Here is a 19842-nt window from a genome sequence, read left to right as displayed (position 1 = left end):
AATTATTTTTTATGCTATTATATTTGAATTGAAAAGTTCATTTTTATTCTGATTGTTTCTTAAATATAGTAATAGCATTTGCTTATACCTGCAACCGCAACATTGATTTCTGCTTTTGTTTCCTTGTTTTAAGAATGTGATTTTTCCTGGGGCCGGAGATGAAGCTCTTTCAGAATATAAATCTGTTATATATTACCAAGTAAAGCAACCCCGCTGGTTTGAAACAATAAAGGTATGCTTGGCATTAAATTTTATTTTTAAAAGAAATTGATAAGAGAAATATAGAACCTCTTGGTATCCATGCCAGAGTAATCTTTCTGTGTTGCTAAGGACTAGTATAGATGAAGTCCTTGACTGATCAAATTCTCCCTGACCCAGAAAGACAGATAGTTGTCATTTTTGGAATGTCACTGTGACCGGTATGCAAGACTCTTTGATCATATCCATCATAACTTAGCTTTCAGAATTAGTTCAATACATTGTAGTGTAGATGTGCCGAGCATTGTCTGATTCAATTATGTTGGATGAGTTTCAGTTGCTGAAATCAAAGTATGTTGAAAAGATACTTGGTCAGCCTTGACCAAACATTTTCATCTTTGACTATTGACATTTTTAGTTTGCTATATTTAATGCAGGGAAACCTAATCTGAATCTAAAGACAAAACAACTGTTGCTGCTTTTGTTGCTCACAAGTCCAGAAATATTTGGATACAACTGATTGTTTTGAACCATTCAGCCCAGTTGCAAGTCTTATTTTGAAAGTGAAATTGTCTGTTTTTCTAGTATGATCATTTGCTCTAAGAGAAGATGCAACCATGTTGAGTCACTTAGACCTCTTCTCCACCACCAAGGCTAAGAACAGCATACACTTGTAACTATATTCCATGCATCTGATAGGATGGGCTGAGATCCACAAACCTTCTGAGTCAATTCTTTTGCTAGTCTCTTAGGATGCCATAAGATTATTAATTTTAGATCTCTCCGGAGCTTTCAGCATCTTCCACTTATAATGTTCTGTCCTACATAGGCTGTTTTCATTGCAATGTGGAGACATTATATACCACACTGAATCCTTCTCCTACTTGGTTGTCTATTTTAGAAAGTGATTTAGAAAGGTTATTATTGCGTTACCTCTAGTTTGGAAGCATTTCTGCTCCAGACAGGAAGGCAGTGCAGAGAGTGGTGAGAATGGCAGAAAAGACTATTGGCAGTTGGTTCCCTCTATCCAAGACATAGCATATAAGCCTTGCTTGAGCAGAGTCCACAGGATTGTCTGGGATGCTATACATCCTCTTCACGACTTGTTTTCCTTGTTACTTTCTGGGAGGGTTTGTGGTATCCAAAGCAGAACATCCAGATTCAGCCACAGTTTTGTTCCCTGCAGTATCAACCTTGTGAACTCTCAGGCTTCCTCTTTTCACTATGTATTCAAGATGGACAGTGATTAATATCTATATGTATTTATATGTTAGGGTGTAGATATGTATGTTTTATAGCATATCTATATGTGTGCTATGTGGATGTTCCCTTTTGAGAGCAGGCAACAGAATTTCATTTTTAATGTGTGGCAGCGTGAAAAAGTGACAGTAAAGGTTATCTTATTATTTTGCTCTGTGGTAATCATGAGATGGGATTCCAAATATGAAATACCTCTGATTTTTTTAAAAAAATCTAGAGGAAGCCACTGGAAAGTTTATCAGTGGATTTGGGATGAGGTATCACCAAAATTCACAAGACATCCGCCTTTAGCTTTCTTTTAACCCTCCTTATTTAACACAGCAAGGCGGTCAGTTACCTCAAGCAGTGCCTTTTTTTGGTCATGAAAGACATGTGGATTAATAAAGTGAGATTGAATCCAGATATGTCTATATTTACCTCTCCAGTTTTGTGGTGATTGTTTCATTTCACAACAGGTTGCTCTTTTCCTAAAAGGGTTTGTTGAATAGCTTGGAATATACCTGTTTTCAATGAAGTTCAGAAGATTTGTGTGTTGCAGCAGTTACTTACATCTGGTATCTTCTTCTTTGGACTATTGCAGGGATCAGGGGATTCTTTTGAAATTGGTTCAGAAACTTCAGATAGATCAGAATAGGGTGGTTAGGCTACTGACAGAATAGTTGATATGAGCATATCATGTCAGTGTTTTGCTGTTTTCTGGTGTGAATCTGTTCTAGATGCAATTTGGAGAGCATAGTGCTCAAGGCCAGGCTGTCTGAAAGAGGCATTACCTGCCATATTTACTATTGGATGATAGGATTTGTACTTGAAGTGCTTCTCTAGATACTCCTGCTAAATGAGAAATGATGAATAGCTTTCAGAAAAAGACCTTTTCTGGTAGTAAGGTCCTGCCTATGCAATACTTTCCCTATAGTGGGAAGATTGTTGTGATATATTCTGCATCATAATAAAGACATTTTTATTTTGCCAAATTGAGGAATTACTTTGATGATCTATAGTTAAGGTATTTTGAAGATGCTATTACTACTGCTACACCTGTGTAGTTGCCATTTCCTTTGCATGGTTTAATATAATATATTGCTAAAAGCAATATAATGCTTTTATATTGACTTACCTTTCAGTAAGACTTTTAATGGATTGTATAGAGAATTTCTGTTAGAGGATATAAATATCCATAATTGTTCAAAATTAAGAATAACATTGCAGCAATAGTTCTTTGTTGTGAATTTCTTGGTAGATTAATATGATATGAAATAGGAAGTGATCAAGATAGTTTATTTAAAGGTTAACAGAACATTTAAAAGGCTGAACAATGACAGCAAAACCATAATTGGAAGATCTGATGTTTCTTGATAACAATAAGATTAAACATCTGGATCATAAATGAAAGCAGACTTTAACAGAATAAACATGATGCGGTAACATTAATCTTTGTAAGGAAGACTAACAATCTTCTGCTATCTGAAAAAAACACCAACACCAGTCTGCCTTTTAGCTGTTCTAAATTTTTGCTGTCAATAGTACAATTTCACTTTCCTCTGTTACTAGTGAATCTAATAGAGAAGGACATTTATTTCATATTTCTGAATTGTAATTTTAGGTATGAGTAATTATTATTGGGCTACAGTAACACAAGAAGGTTGAACAAAAATATTTTTACCATGTGCTGTATAAAAAAGATACTCAGAAGGTTCAGTTCATGGGCAAACTATTAAGTCTCAGTCTTCTCTTCTCCAGGTCTGGACTAGGAATAGTTAAACAAGGAACAAGAACAGAAGTGCTCTGATTAAGAGTATTATTAGAAGAAATGTACTTAATGTTACATAGACATAGACATAATTTAGGTGGCAAAACACTTTCAATGTATGGGGATTAGAAGCCTGCATTTTTTTCTGAAGCTGGTGTCCCTGCTTTGATCATTGTAATTCCTTTCAGTGTGCAAACTCTCACATTAGTTCAGTAAAGGTCTACTGAATGACATACTAACATTACCGAGGAGTTCTTGGCAGCTTAATTCCAGCCTAAATGAAAAGTCAGTCTGGGCTATAGAACAAAAAGAAATTATTTAGTGTTTTATTTTGTACTGCTGGGATATCCAATTTTCTGAAAAATACTGATTTTGTTTTGAGTACTTAGCTGTTGAACCTCTGGAGAAATAAGTTTTCTTATCAAAGAAGTTTTCCAACTAGTTCTATGGTTTCAAATGCTTCAGTAAATGTTGTTTAAAACAACATACTTTTGGTTTTGCTGTTGTCATATCACCTTCATAACTTCAAATCTGGAGAAATGAGAAGTGGGTTACATTAATCAGGAAGGGAAGTTCCTGTGATAATATTCATTTGCTGGTTCATTTAAGCTTAAATACTATTAAATACTGTGAGTGTTGAATTGACTGCTACTTTTCTGGATTAGATAACAGGTTTTTAGACTAGTATGTTTTTGTGTATATGTGTGTGTGTTTATGTATAATTTGTGTATTTGTGTGTGTGTACAAACACAGACACATATAATAGCTGTCTATTTTATTGATTGATTGATCAAATTTAAATACTACCCATCTCACTCTCAGAGCAACTCTGGGTGATAAACAATTAAAAAACCCATGTAAAATATTATGTGTCAATAAAATGATGAATATCTATTACTTTATCTTTTGTTTTGTGAAGGTTGCAATCCCCATTGAAGACGTAAACCGCAGTCACCTAAGGTTTACATTCCGGCACAGATCATCACAGGATTGTGAGTAATTCACATCACACACATTGTTATTTTTTTTAAAGCTACTTTAAAGGAGAGATTTCTTTCTAATTTGAACTCCTGTTCTTTTGGCCCCTAGTCTTGATGCCTTTTCCTATGCCTTTTCTTCTTTACACTTCTTTAGGTAAAGCCAATTAATAATATTGGGCATATGCTTCTTAGAGGCTAGTATTTGGGTATTTACAACATTTTATAGAGAAAATAAATTAACTTGCTTATACTATTAATGGGTTGCTTGATTTTCATTAGTCATGAAGTCTGTGGGAAAGCTTGTTAGCATTTTACTTACAAGCCAAGTATTGATTTCACTTGTTAATGTTGCTGTTTAAAGTTGCTACATTTCTGTAAGATAAACTGGTATTTAGCTTGTTTCATGTTTATTATCAATGCAGTTAATATCACCTTACTAGTTTGTAATAAGAATATGGCTGATCTAACTAACGTTACTGGATCCGTTAAAAACATAGTTTCAATTTTTATTGTAATATTGGCAGAAAAATCAAAGTTTTAATTGTGCAATCTTCAGTGTTTATATTTAAAACTTGTAACATTTGACATCTTCATCATGTTTAGTGCTTATGTAATTAAAAAGCTGCTTTTGTTGTAAAATTAATCATTGAATGAAAGAATAATTTTAACAGAAAATTTAACAATTTCACTAATGAAAACAAGACACAGTAATTTACTGATGCATTTATGACCATTAACTACAAATTGTTTCAGTAGGAAGCATTTGCATTTAGTTGTAGCAGATAGGGGATGGCCAGAGTGATTAGATTTTATTTAGATTATTATAATCCTCACACTGTAAGGTTTAGGACTGCTACTACAGTGCTTTCTCATACATCTTTTAAATTGCTGCTGGGTTGATCCGAGTTGCCCTTCAAATTCTCCTTCCCATTTTTGTTTGCACTGCAATTTATCTGCCTTGTCATGCCTCTGTTAGAATCCGACTGGAGGGAGAGGAGGAACAGCTGACAGGAAGTGGGAGTGTGACTCCGGAGGTTGTGGAGAAACTGGGGACTGGGCACAGGCCAGCTGGGCATTCAGAGGAAGACCCAGGCCCATCCCTTCTTCATCCTAGGGCACGCAGGGAGGAGCGGAGAAGGGAGAAATGTGAATGGCGTGGTCTACGGGGGAGGAAAGGGGCTTCATGGGCTGCAGCTGTGAGGACTGTTTAAAAGGACAAACTGTGCATAGGCCAGTGCTGGAAGCAAAGCATGAAAATGTTTTTAGTCTGTCCATTCTTATCTGAGTTCTGGCGTCCTTCTCAATGTGTGTATTTCGATATCTGTGGATGTCTTCAAGCACTTATCCTGCCTGGTCTCCTTAATTGCTTCAGTGTGGTTTGTGTTGTTTGTTTCTATTTATATAATTTATATGTATTTTGAGTTTGAATGGAAGTTCTTCCTTTTCGCAACTGTTTGTGGGGAGATTTTTTTCCAGTCAGTGAAATTTGGATCTTTGAAACCAAGTTAAAGGAATTAAAGGGACTTCACTTGTTTTTTTGACTTTTTGGTTTTGTATCCCATCCTGGGTCATCACATGCCTTCTGGAAAAAGCTGAAGAGCTTTCCTGGAATTTTTTTTCTGGCTCTGGCACCATGTGTTTTAATTGTTTTTACAATTTGTTGTTGTATAGTGTTATTTAATGAGCCACTGAGAGTCCTGCAGTTGTGGTGGGATGTTAGTTTAATGAATTAATAAGATTTAATCCTGCTTTACATAAATGTTAAAATATTCTGGTAATGGAAATCAAACTTCATAGCAGAAGTTTATCTTTTGTTCGGCTAAAGTAAAAGTACAGGTCCTATTCAATGTACAGAGGATTGACGTTTAAGGGGGGAAGGTGATACTGATTCCAGAGACACACACCATGGTTGAAGGTTAGAAGGTGGGAAGAAGGAAGGTTGGAAATAGAGAAATTATATATGAAAACACTATAGGTAGTCCTTGCTTAACAACCCGTTGTTCAGTGACTTTGGGGTTATGACAGTGCTGAATGAATAGTACTTACATTCACTTCTTGAATTTACAGCCATTGCAGTACCCTGACAGTCAGAAGATCAAAATTTGGGCATTAGGCAACCTATCCACATTTATGACTACAGGGTGCACTTCAATTCCTCCACTTATCTCCCCTTATCTCTGCCCTTTTGGCTGCTGTGCGCTCTGCTGCCCTTGCCGCCTTTAATTTCACTACATTTGTCATTGTGTGCTGTGCTGTCTCCTTTGCACTTACACTTGCAAAGGACCAAGCCTGGGTATGTCTTGTCAGGTGGGAGGAAGAAGAGGATGAAGGTCATTTGGGGCACAGGCACTGAGCACTTGCTTCTTCCCTGGCAGCAGCTACCCTTGACCCAACTGTGCTTGCATGGTGCCACAGAAGTTGCTTGTGCACCCTCCTGCCCTGGCAGCAGCCGTCCCCAGCCCAGCTGTGCTATTGCTGTGTGGTTGCTGTCAGGTGGACATCTAGCAGGCTTCTTATGAGCTACCCAGGAGTTGTGTTTTCCTGTTGGTTTCCCTATTTACTTTGCTAAAAGGAGGCTGGAGGGAAGTTAGGAAGAGATCTTTGCTTAATGACTAGTTTAATGACTTGCTTAACAATGGCAATGGATAATGTTAAGATTGTAATCACTAAGCAGTGCAGTCACATGATGTCATACTTTATGACTACACAGCTTAGTAACGGAAATCCCAGCCCTAATTACCATTGATAACTGAGGACTTATCTGAATGCATATAACTGCAATAGATAAGTTTGGGAAAAAAAAGTTGCATTCAGTCCTTTAGGGAGAAAGAAACTTGGGGTTGAATGCTACACATGTGTGTGCATGCGTGTGTGTGTTTGTGTGTGTGTGTGTGTGTGCTCATATACATATACACGTACATACACACACAAAATAAGTGTATCACACACACAAATAAGTGTATATACACACATACAGTACGATTTCCTGTGAGTGTGCTATGTTCTCTAGAGAATTATTGCAAGCCTTTGAAGGCTGCCTTGACAAGACAGAAGAGGTTTGGAAATAATGGAGTGGAGTAGCAACTGCAGAAAGGTTTAGGCTTCTGTAAAATAGCTGTGGCCCTCCTAATCTGCATGCGAATAATAACAGTTTACTGTTTATTATCATTATGAATTGCATGCTCTTTAATTAACAAGATTGTGAGAGGGTAGCTTTTTCAATGTTATTTATTGTTTAATAAATAAGTACCAAGTGATTTATTACCATAAAATTCTGTTACTTTAATATGAACATGAATGGTTCCTTAAGGGAAAGAATCATTGTTTTGAAACTGTTATTTCTGGTTGAATTATCAGGAAATTATACAGGATGTCAACACATTTGTTCATGTATGCATTCTGAAAGGATTTTTTCATGAGGAAATAAAAGTCCCTGGCTATTAATGTGGTAATTTATTATTTATCAAACTCTGATGCTAGAATAATTAATAGCAAGAATAGTACCTAAAAGGTACGTGAAATGCCATGCTCATAACAAATCATATTTCGGAATGGGAATTGCTAACAATGAATAAAGACTTTAGCTCGTAGTCAGTTGCCAATAGGGCAAGTGGAGCCTGAACACTTCCTTTTCTTCACCCATCTTTTCTTACTCTTTTTGTCATTAACAAGATTTTTGACTTAACTCAGCGTTCTGGCCAAGGCTTGTACTATAATGATCTTGTGTGACTGTGCCTAAAGCGAGATGCCTTTGAGGCAAAAGTAAAGGACAATTAATATCTGTTTCTCACTTTTCTGGGTAATTATACATGTGTGATGACTGTGGTGTAGGCTTTGCACGTTTGCAGCCTCTTAGAATTATAATCAGGGCCTGTTAAGGTTATGCATAACTTTCAGTGGAAGGTGGATTTTGTGTATTTATTCAATGTGTGCAAATCAGCAGTAGAATTTTGACCCATGTTTGTATTTTGAAGCACAATATGTGGTCAGAAGTACATCCTGTTGATTTTAATAGCATTCATTTAATACTTTTACACATATGACTATATGTCAGAGGTGCTATTCAGCAGCCTCTGACCAGTTCTGGACAACTGGTAGCGGAAATTTTGAGTAGTTCAGAGAACCGGCAAATACCATCTCTGACTGGAGATTTTACAGTATCTTTACCCTGCCTCGCCCACCAAGCCACGCCCACAGAACTGGTAGTAAAAATTTTTAAATCCCACCACTTTCAGGCTGATAACATTAAGCACAACTGAATTCAAGAAGAAGGTTAGAAGTAAATATATCATGAGAGTGAAGAAGATTTTAAAGTCCAAATTCAGTTGAGGAAATACCGTAAATGCAATTAACCCCTGGGATGTTCAATCTCTACTTACCAAGGAACATAGGTGGACCTGGAATGTTGCAAGTATGTCAGAAAGTTGAAGAAGAAAAAGGGCATTGGAAGAATGTCTGAAGGCCAGTGAAGAAGATGCACTGAAGCTAGAACATCATGAAGGCTTACTTAGCCTTATGTATGGCAGGGCAAGGTACAACATGGCCAAGACATAAAAAAGCCAGAAGGCAAAGCAGATTACAAGACCTGGCAATGGCTAAGAGCAGGAAATTTGAAGAAAGAGTCAAAGAGGGTAATTCTGGCTGCACAAGACCAAGCATTAAGAAGTGCATTTAAAGCCAGAATTGAGAAGACAGTAACAGACGTCCATCTCTGCAAAGAAGCAGAATAAACAGTGGACTATTTAGTTAGCTGTCCAAAGAAGATTGCACAGACCACAAACAATAGCATAACAAAGTAGCACTAATGGTGCATGGGAATATGTGCAAGAAATACCATTTGCCTGCAAGCAAGAATTGATGGCACCACAAAGTAGACAAAGTAATGGAATATAAAGAAGCTAAAGTGCTCTGGGACTTTTGAATTAAAACAGAATAGTACCTGCCACATAATACTCCAGACTTAACAATTGCTGATAAGAAAGACACAAATGTATGTATAGTCGACATGGCAATAGGTGGAGACATCAGAATAGAAGAAAAGGGGATGGAGAAAATCACAAAATACAATGACTTGAAATAGAAGTACAATGACTGTAGCAAAAGAAACAGAGTATTAGTAGTAACAAGTACCTTTGGGGCAATCCCAGAACATTTGGTACATCAATTGACTACTGTCGGAATTGACAAAATTACTTTCAGTTAATTGCAAAAGGCAGCTTTTTTCCTCTTTTCTCAGCCCTAGGAAGAAGGAACTGGTGACTCGCTTCTGAAAAAGTGCTGCAGGGGTGGGATGCTACCAATTCAACCCGGTTCTATAGAACTGGTAGCTGCGAAGAGCAGCTTACACCGAACCGGTTTGGTGTTTGGCCCACCCGCCTGCCCGGGTTCTAGGCTGTCCTTTATTCCCTGTTTTTCTCTCCTCAGCTGCTTTGAGGACAGCTGAGGTTGAAAAAAGCAGGAAACGAGGATTTTCAAATGCTGTGCACCCCCATGCAGCCCTTGTCCAGGTGGCACAGCTGATGATTTCTTGTAAACATTGCACACATGTGTGTTATGATTGTCCATAATTCGGAGAACTGGCAAATTGCTCCACTGGCTGGCCCCTCCTCTCCCCGCCCACTCGGTCCTTACTTGGCATGCGAGCCATCCAACTTGCTGGTTTGGTAAGTTGCTATTTTTCCTTTTTTTCCCTGACCATCAGCTGTTCTGCTCCGCTGGGAGATTTAAATTAGCTAGAAAGCAGGAAATCCTTGGATTTCCTGCTTTCTAGCTAATCTAAAAGCAGAGCCGAACCTTCCTTAGGACTGAAGCTTCTACTTTTCAATGCAGACTCAGGTATCCAATTGCAGATAGAGAGATCTCTAAGTGAATCTGTGATTCTGTGAGCAACTCAATCTACCTGCCTGCTTTGCCTGCTTTTGGGTAAAAGTTGCTCTTTTTTATAAAAAAAATTCAATATTTACATACATGGTATGTTGTGAGTTAATTTTGTGAGTTTGCTTGCAAGCAAATTTTATGTGACAGACTCACATAATTGCAGGAAGATAGATCTCTAAGTGAATCTGTGATTCTGTGAGCAACTCAATCTGCCTGCCTGCTTTGCCTGATTTTGAGTAAAAGTTGTTCTTTTTTAATAAAAAATTCAATATTTACATAAATATTAATAATATTTACATACAAGCCATGACCACCCAGTCACATGACCACCAAGCCAAGCACAGTCAACAAGCCACGCCCACCCAGTCACATAACCATCAAGCCACGCCCACAAATTAGGCCACACCTACAGAACCCGTTGTTAAAAAATTTGAATCCCACCCCTGAAATGTTGCCAAGAAAAGTGCAGGAAACAATATAATTTGAAAGCATAAATTTTCAAGCACATATGCGGCATACTGATATATTTTCTAGTTTCTATGCTTTAGGCAATACATATGTAAATATTTTTTTCATGTTGTTTTAACATGTATTTCCAATTTACTCATATACTTGTGGCACCCAAATTTGTACTTGATTTGAGAAAAACTGACCAATTTTTTTTCTTTCCACACAATGGCACATTAGAAATTAGAGGGAACGTTGCAATCAGAATCCCTTCTCCAGAGGCTCTACAATTTGAATAATTTAGATTGAACAAATAGTTTGCAGATCTAAAGATTTCCAGGAAGAAACCCACTCTTGCTAATTGCGGTGCTCTAGTCTGTCTAACATGTAATATGGAAGTTTCTTTGAGAAATTTCAACTTTCGTTTTTCTGTAGGCCTATACGTCACAAAGAATAGATAGAAAGGCTGCAATAACACAAGTCAGTTATTACTTTTACTTTTCATCTTGAGAAGAAACCATCAAGAAAATATAGAGGGATCAGTGAAAAAATAGAAAATAGAATAAAAGCATAGGCAAACATGAAATCTAACTTCCAGTGGGATTATTTTGTTTCCATGTAAATAAGAACATTTGGCAGATAACATGGAATCTAGAAAAGTGCTTGCAAATGATGGATTGATCCAAGGGTTTGGTCCGAGGGCTTCAGATAATTGTAAGTGCATCTCTATTGGCCAGACAGCATATGGGATGTAGATTTTGCTTTAAGCCTGTTAATAGCAGCAGGTACATGTCTACCTCCCTTTGAGTGAAAGAAACCAAGATTATCTTGGCACCATTATTGCCTTTGGCAAAGAGGATTCTAGATTGTTCCTGCCAAATTCCAGAGGCTTGAAAAATTACTCCCAAGATATTTAAAAGTAGAAAATGTTCTATTTTATTCATTTCTATTTGTCATTGGAATTTATGGCACCTAGGTCTTCCCATAATTTTAGTTTGGAGTAATTAATACTAAGACCTTCCTTCTTGCAGAATTCTGCTACTGCCTGCAAACTTTTCCAACCTGTGTAAGGGAATTGCTGCATCGCTGGCATGCAAAGCTTTACCAAGTATCTGTTCCTATTCCATTTTCTTAAGTGGCACAAACCTTAAATTCTTTTTTTTTTAACTGAATTTATATAAATATTAAACATTATAAATATTAGAGGAGCTAAATTGCATCCCTGTTTCATTCCACAACAGATTGGAATGACTGCAGTAACATAGCCAGCTTTGTTACACCTAACTCGTGCTATATTTCATCATATAGGTTGAGTAAGTCAGGAGATATACTTTGTCTCGTTCCTTTGCCGAGACAGTCCCTCCTCCCCACCTTTCTTTTTTGTGCCATGTTGTGTCCATATAGGCTTCATGACCTGAATAAAGATTTTGCATGAGGACAAGAATTTCTGAGATTCTCATTTTTCTAAGCACATTCCACAGCGTGACATGATCAGTATAATACTGGCCTTTCTGTATCTGGGAAGCACATTCTGATTTCTTTTTGCTATTCTTTTGCTTTCTCAATTACCCAGCATACCTCTGAAATAATACCTTGTTTTCCTCAGCTTTTTCTAAAAGCTGCTTGAATATCTGGTATTTCTTTTTCCAGGTGGGCTCTAATCTGCGTTGGATGGCCCTAAACCTTATTTTGCTAGCATGTGAAATTAAGGATTTTATATGATAAATTTTATTTGCTCTGTCTGCTCCTTTTTTAGATATTAGAATATAAACTGAAATCTTCCAGTCTATTGCCCGCTGTGTCAGCCTCCAGTTTTGCAGCCTAGTGTGGTTAGAACATTTACTGATTCTTCTTTGGATGTTCACATCTTTGCTGTACAGAACTCCTGTATATTCTTTCCATCTTTGATCTTTGAATTAGTTACTATTTTTATATGTTATATATGTAGTTGTAATACTGCTTTTTATTTTTTCTAACAGCTCTTGAAGCTTTTTGTTAAGTTCCTTCTTGAGATATTTATCTTTTTTTGTCTCTGGCTTCTCCTGGTAATTTTCACAGTTTGTTCTGACATCTGGTTTGATTTCTTTAAAAAAAATATTTTTATTTGAAACCTTTTTTAAAAGAAATAAGTAAAAGATAAAGAAAGAATAAAAAGTACGAAAAAAGAAAAAAGAGAAAAAAATGAAAAGGAATATTTAAAGAAATTACTTCTGATCTTGTTGTGGTCCGCCAGCGGCTGGTAGAGCTGGCAGCAGAGTCAGATAGTGGGGAGGACCATGGGCCAGTCCTGGAATCTGGGGAGGACTCAGATGAGGGATCTGTGTCTGACACAGAGATGGGGCCAGGATCATCTGAGAGTTATGTACTGACTCTGGAGCCTTCAGAATCTGACATCAGTGAGGCAGAGGAGCAGGGGGAGTCTGTTCCCAGTGCACGCTTGCGCAGAACTGCCAGAAGGCAAGAATAGTTAAGACAAAAGGGGTGACTTGGGAGTAAGGCTTGGAGATGATTGGCCCCTCCCATAAGACATAAAGGAAGAACAAAGGGACATGAGCTTTTGCAGGAAGCAACTTTGTTCCTTCTGGTTGGTTTAAATTCTGAAGCTCCGTGTTGACTTTATGCTCCATTTGGCCTTGTACAGCTAATTGGCAATTTAGTCATTGGCAGCATTTCAAGGGAGACAAAGATGGGTGCTTATCAGCCTTGTTCTGAAAGACTGTGGCAGACTTCTGTTGGATTATTCATCAAACTGTTTGGGACTCATTATGGACTGTGAATGCATATAATTCATAGTCATTGAACTAAAAACAAGGTTTTGGAGAATAGCATGTGATTGTTACTGTCTCAGGAAGCCTTGGTCAGAACAGATCTTCATTACAAGTGCAGATGTGATTCATCTCCATAAGATTATGTGAAAGTATCTCCTATATTTATAATCCATTCCTTATCTCTACACAAACCCATAAATCATTAATATTTCTCAGCAAAAATTCATAAAAATAACCAAAAGTTTATAGAAACATGTTCTATGTTAACCATATTCATGCAAGCCAACTTGTAGCCTTTTTATTTCTAATAATCTTGTTCTTTAATTCATTTAATTGTTGTCATAGGACTTGCTTTCTCTTCAGTTTTTCTTTTCCCATCTCAAAAGCATCTTTAATGCTTTAGCAAATCACTTTTATAAAGGCAATAAGGAGTCATTATCCAGATGACTGTTGGCTTATCACTACAAGTGAATTTATGCTTTAAATGTCATCTCTTAGAATCTACCTTATTTTAAAAAAATTCAATATTTCAACAATTTCTTTATTTTCTAATATTTTTGGATCTGATGAGGATCACATTTTTTCAACTTTTTATTTTGTAAATCTTCCAGGCTTTTTTTCCCCATTCGTCATTTCCTCTTTGACAACTTTTGAAAATAGTCTATCCATAGAAATAGACCTCATTGCTGACTTGGTAGCTGCTAATTTCTGTCCCCATTCTTCAAATATCTCCTGGAGTGTTTAAAATGTCATACCATTTTTTGTCACATTGTCCCAATGCTGACAAAAGGCAAGCCTTCCCCAACCTCTTCACTCCCCAATACTTTTCATTTGGCTCAATGGACTCATTTGGGTACCTGCTAGCTGACTATTTCTCATCTGGAAGTTTCCAATGAGCTTTCTTTGTTTCTTCATCTTCGGCAGTCTCTTTTCATAATCATCCTTAACAAATTATTTACTCTGTTTGCACAGTTCCTCTGGTTCTGTATTAATGGGTTCCAGACTTTTAAGCAAATTTTATGTTCTCTTTGAAAAAAGCAAATATATATTGAGTATCATATTGTAGACATTGGTTGGCTTTCATCTTGTTCTTTAGCTTAATATGGAATTTGCGCTTGAACAGTCTGTGATCTTTTCCTTAGCTGCTCTTGGCCATGCCTTTGATGTTATAACTGAGCTCCTTCACTTCTTTTTAGCAATAATGAAGTCAATTTGATTTCTATATATTCTACCCAATGATGTCCATGTATACAGTCACCATTTTAGTTGTTTAGAATAGAATAGAATAGAATAGAATAGAATAGAATAGAATAGAATAGAATAGAATAGAATAGAATACTTTATTGACCAAGTGTGATTGGACACACAAGGAATTTGTCTTGGTGTAAATACTCTCACTATACATAAAGAAAAGGTTTGAAGAAAATGTTAGCTTTGAAGAAATAACTGAATTTTTAGAATTTGATGAACTCGCCTACTTCATTTCAATTCCTAAGTCATATAATCCCAAAACATTTTCTCCCTTACAATTTCCAATGTTGGCATTCCAGTCTTCGGCAACTCATCGTGCATATTCTATCAATTTCAAAGTGAACTTGATTATCAAACCCATCAGACTCGGGGGTTTTTTCTGGATCAATGTTTCATCTTAGATCACTGATTCAACAATCACTAGATTGGACACTGAGCAGTTGTCCATAAAGCCTTATGGATTATTCAGTCATTGACTTTACTATATTCAAGTATTGTTCTTGCTACATGACTATAAAAGTAATTCTTTTCTTTGTTATTCATGCCCTGAATAGTAAACAGTTTGTCATTGTCTGACCAAAAGGATCTAATTCTAGTCCAACAAATTCACTAGTACTGAAGATATCAATGTATAGTTGATTCCTTCATCTTTTACAGTGCTGAGCTTTTCTGTGTTAATGTTTCTTACTTTCCAACTTCCCGCTGTAATTCTATCTGCAGGTTTGGATTTTCCCAAATACTTTAATGAAGCTATTTAATAAATGTCAGTAGCATTCTAAAAGATCCTTTGTACTTATTGGGTAGCAAGTTGACTGCAATTCAATCTGAGAGGCCCATCATCCAGCACTATATCTTCTATCATTGATTTTATATTTTTTATACATGCGGTTTTGTTGGTAAAACTACAGAAATGGTTTACTACTGCCTTTCCTCACAAAGTACAAATGGATGCTTTTGCTCTTTTCCCTAAACTGGTAACTTCTATATCTTGCCATATTGCTGCTGTCCAATATAAGTGCCTGCGTACTTCACTAGTAGATGGGATAACTTGGATGACTCAGATGAGAATAAATATTCCTGGAATCCATGTGCCATGCTCTTTGTTTGTTCCTCCTGGGAATAGCAGTAGCAATTAGACTTATATACCACTTCATAGAGCTTTCCAGCCCTCTCTAAGCTGTTTACAGAGTCAGCATATTGCTCCCAACAATCCAGGTCCTCATTTTACTGACTTCGGAAGGATGGAAGGCTGAGTCAATCTTGAGCCGGTCAGGATTGAACTCCTGACAATGGGCAGAGTTAGCCTGCAATACCTCATTCTAATGACTGCATGGCTCTCCATGGAATACCTCCTGGTACAGCAGGACCTGAATATTGTTAGCTTTGGAACATTTTCCTCAATAAATAAATAAACAATATTTTGACTAATTTCCTTAAATGGGCTCTCTTTATCTAGTTATATGATTTGTGTGGAGAACAGATTACGTTTTGGATCATTTTATGCCGAAAGATTGAATATTCAAAAGAGTTCTCAAAGTTTTACATATCAATCAATCTCCCTCCCTCCCTCCCCCCCTTCTCTGTGTGTGTGTGTGTGTGGGGGTGTTGGTTTATATGTATACACAAATACACACAATACAGAGAGTATTTGATGTATCTTTTTGATTGACTTGCACCATAAACATTTTTTTTGTTTTTTCTCTTTCATTTCAGCTTACCTTTCAAATGTTTTTTTTGATACAAAGCACCTAATAATTTCTAAATCTTCATTAACATATACATCTTCTATTTTCCCATTTCTATATTTGTCTTTATCAGTTGATTTACAGTATACTCATTTGTTTTCTTTTGAATAGCCAAAGACAAATCTGAGAAAATATTTGCTCTGGCATTTGTTAAATTAATGCGATATGATGGAACAACACTACGAGATGGAGAACATGATCTTATAGTATACAAGGTATTATCTTAAGTATATGTTATAACACTTTGAGGAGCCAACAATGTAAGGATTTTTTTTTTTTGTTCAAAGTAATATAGAAGAACAATTTGTTACCTCATCAGATCCGGGCACAGGAGTATATATTAGAAGGAAGAGCAAAAGTTGTTTTTCATGTAGGCATTTCACTAAAAACCAGACATCTCATTAAACAATTCAAGTTTTATGATTTAAAGTTTTTGGAATATTTACAACTTAAACTACATACTGTTCAGTAAGTGAAGTATTTATCTTCTTCCTTCCCTCCAGACTTAGTATGTTATAATGTTGGTGATTTGCCACTGGAGTTGAAACAATGTTAATATTGCTCTGTGACATTTTGATATACTTTCCAAGGTGGTGAAAGCAGTGAAGAAGACGTGCAATGAACTATAACACTGTTAAAAATGAAATAAATGGTTAAAGGTGTCTGTGTTTAAGTGCAGTGAGATGTGAGTACTGTAAAAATTAATACATATTTTGTTTTGGGATAATGTTGCAGGCAGAAGCAAAGAAGCTGGAAGATTTTTCAACCTATTTAAGCTTGCCCTCTACTAAACTGGAATTGGAAGAAAAAGGTCACTCCATGGCTGGCAAGGGCATGCAAAATCTTGGAAGCTGTACCATTAGTAAAGATTCATTCCAGATATCTACTCTTGTCTGCTCAACAAAACTAACTCAAAATGGTAGGGATGATAATACAGCTCCAGAAAAAAAAAGTCGTTCAGTTTGTATGTTGCAAGGATTAATGCTAACAATTTCAGTTCTGAATATTTTGGGGCATGGAAGGAATTCCGAAATAAAATACAAAATATTGCATATTTTATACCACCCGGTCAATCTTTGGGAATGTTTTTTGATGGGACCTTATTTGAAGCATCTAAAAAAAAAATAGAGACTGTATGACCCTTCTAATAATTTTGGACTTGCATTATACCTTACCTTTGGTCATGCTGGTAGGATTGGTGAAGAACTACACATTTAACATAAATACAAATGAACAGAAGGGGAAAATGATGGAGATTAGATGCTATCTGTAGCTTCAGAAATAAAATATGAATACATTGTGTAAGAGATGCCAGGGTTTAGGTATCTCCACATCTATAAGAAAAATTGAAGAAAAAAATGACTATTCATATTTTGCTATATAAAATGCATGTAAATTTTCTTGTTTTGAAGATCACATGTATGCTTTAAATCATTTATCAGTAATTTCCTGTAAAATTATGAAGCAATTAAACATAAAGACATAATTAATATCTTAGAAATTTTGAGTTCTCTTACTGTTATACAGCTTTAGAAAACCTATATTATTTCTGTGGGTAGAGAATTTTTTTCCAGAGTTTAAATTGACTGGCTGTATGGTTTGTTGTCAGGAAGCAATAGAGATGGAAAATTTCTAGTTCACAATAGAGATGCAGCTCATGACATTTCCTTGCCAGTTTCACACTTTTACCACAGGCTTTACACAGTCTTCCCAGCTAGGGAATAATTCTTAGCAACAACTCAAGCAGCAGCTGTTTGTACAGGCAGAGGTTTCCTCCTCCCTCTTTTCTATATAAAACAGAGGGGATACAGTGGGGTGTCTACAATTTGTGTTGGACAGAGCTTTCAACTCTTTCTAAAACTCATCATTTAAGATTGTCCATTAAGGCAATTCAGCCTTCGGAACTCATTAATATTCTGAATTACGCTTCAATTGTAAATATGTGTTATAAAATCTGTCTAAAATCTGATAACTAGACTTATTAGTCCTTCGGCTGCATCTGGTACTTTACAAAAGATCTTTTGGCCAAAAGTATTTATCCTCCCCAGTGATAACATGCTGAAAATATATTTTGGAGAGTTTCCTTCACATTCGGTAGCAGATCTGTGGGATGGCATGGGAGAAAAGTGTATCCCTTTCAGTTGATAAACATTATAAGATTCAGATTTACATATGTAAGATTGCAGCTGGCAGGAGTTGTTCCAGTCTTTTTCTGCTGTTGTATTTTATGTATGATAGAATTATCCAAGTTTTCTCTCTCCTTTTCAGTGGACTTGCTGGGGCTTTTGAAGTGGCGATCCAACACAAATATACTGCAACAGAATTTAAGGCAACTTATGAAAGTCGATGGAGGTGAAGTTGTTAAAGTAAGAAGTCTTTTTGCTTGGTGGGGGTGAAGGAGCAGCATTTTTTATTTCTATAAGTATGAAAATATCCTGCCTCTTGTTGCTAGTAAAATGAAATATCCTACAGGTGGTCTTTGACTGAAATTTATGATGGATTTTCCCAAAAGTAATTATAACCCAGTTCTGAACTACTGATGGATGCTTCCCCACCCCATGGTTGAATTTTGGGCATTTGGCACCCAGTCCACTTTTACTGAATGAAATAAAAGCATCTAATTGCTGCATAGATTTATTTTCTGTTATACCACAGTTTTAAGACATGGAATCATGGATATAAGTTACAGCAAGTTGCCAGGTTAAGAACAACTTCCATTCCTAATTCTGTCCTTAAACCAAATTTGTATCCAAAGCAATACAGATTATTTAAGCAGTTTGTCTTACTGTGAACTGCTGAAAACAGGCTGAAGCATGTGCAGACCCTGGATAAGGGTGAGGATTGTGCATTGGCATGCAGACGGGGAGGCATGCAAAGTATGAACTGAGAAGGTGGGCTTTTGGAAACACAGAATTGGGTAATGTTATACTGCTCAGCCATTGCTTCCTGTAGTGATGGAGTTCTCCTTGCCAGGTGTGTGTGTGTGCGTGCGTGTGTACGTGCGTGCGTGCATGTGTAGGAAGCCAGATTACAATTGAATGTTAATCAATTGCCTAATCAAAAGGGCATTTTGACAGTGAAGCTAACCGCACCAAAAATGGTGAAATCCCTTTCAATGAAAGCTATAAGCCATCTGTGAGGAATAGCAATAGCACTTAGACTTATATACCACTTTATAGTGCTGTACAGCCCTCTCTAAGCGGTTTACAGAGTCAGCATATTGCCCCCAACAGTCTGGGTCCTCATTTTACCCACCTTGGAAGGATGGAAGGCTGAGTCAACCTTGAGCTTTGATGGGATTTGAACTGCCAAATTGCAGGCAGCTGGCTGCAGAAGTAGCTTGCAATACTGCGCTCTAACCACTGTGCCACAGAGGCTCCTGTTGAATACTGAATTTGAATTCCTGTGTTTAACATGGAGCTAGATTCACCAATCTCAGAAGCTCCTTCCAACTCTACAATTCTATAAGTATGTATATTCAGTCATACAGGCAACTTTATGATATGTCATCATTTGTTCAGCAACCTTATTAAGGTATGATGCTGCTGAATAAATGGTGGTTATGATTG

At 36.7% G+C, this 19842-nt stretch overlaps 1 protein-coding gene across 1 annotated transcript in view; it reads left to right on the top strand.

Annotated features, from left to right (window-relative positions):
- The window catches only part of DOCK1 (dedicator of cytokinesis 1), a 399928-nt gene that overhangs the window by 86804 nt on the left and 293282 nt on the right, over positions 1-19842 (top strand). Inside the window, exons 15-19 of the mRNA XM_026704953.2 lie at positions 134-232; positions 4125-4197; positions 16385-16488; positions 17009-17192; positions 18542-18639. Coding sequence (XP_026560738.1) covers positions 134-232; positions 4125-4197; positions 16385-16488; positions 17009-17192; positions 18542-18639 — 558 coding nt within the window. The remainder of the gene's footprint in view (positions 1-133; positions 233-4124; positions 4198-16384; positions 16489-17008; positions 17193-18541; positions 18640-19842) is intronic.

The sequence above is a fragment of the Pseudonaja textilis genome, chromosome 4 (assembly GCF_049901715.1).
Source record: "Pseudonaja textilis isolate UNSWEBS1 chromosome 4, rPseTex1.2, whole genome shotgun sequence".
Classification (NCBI taxonomy): domain Eukaryota; kingdom Metazoa; phylum Chordata; class Lepidosauria; order Squamata; family Elapidae; genus Pseudonaja; species Pseudonaja textilis.
This window is presented reverse-complemented; position numbering and strand designations above follow the sequence as displayed.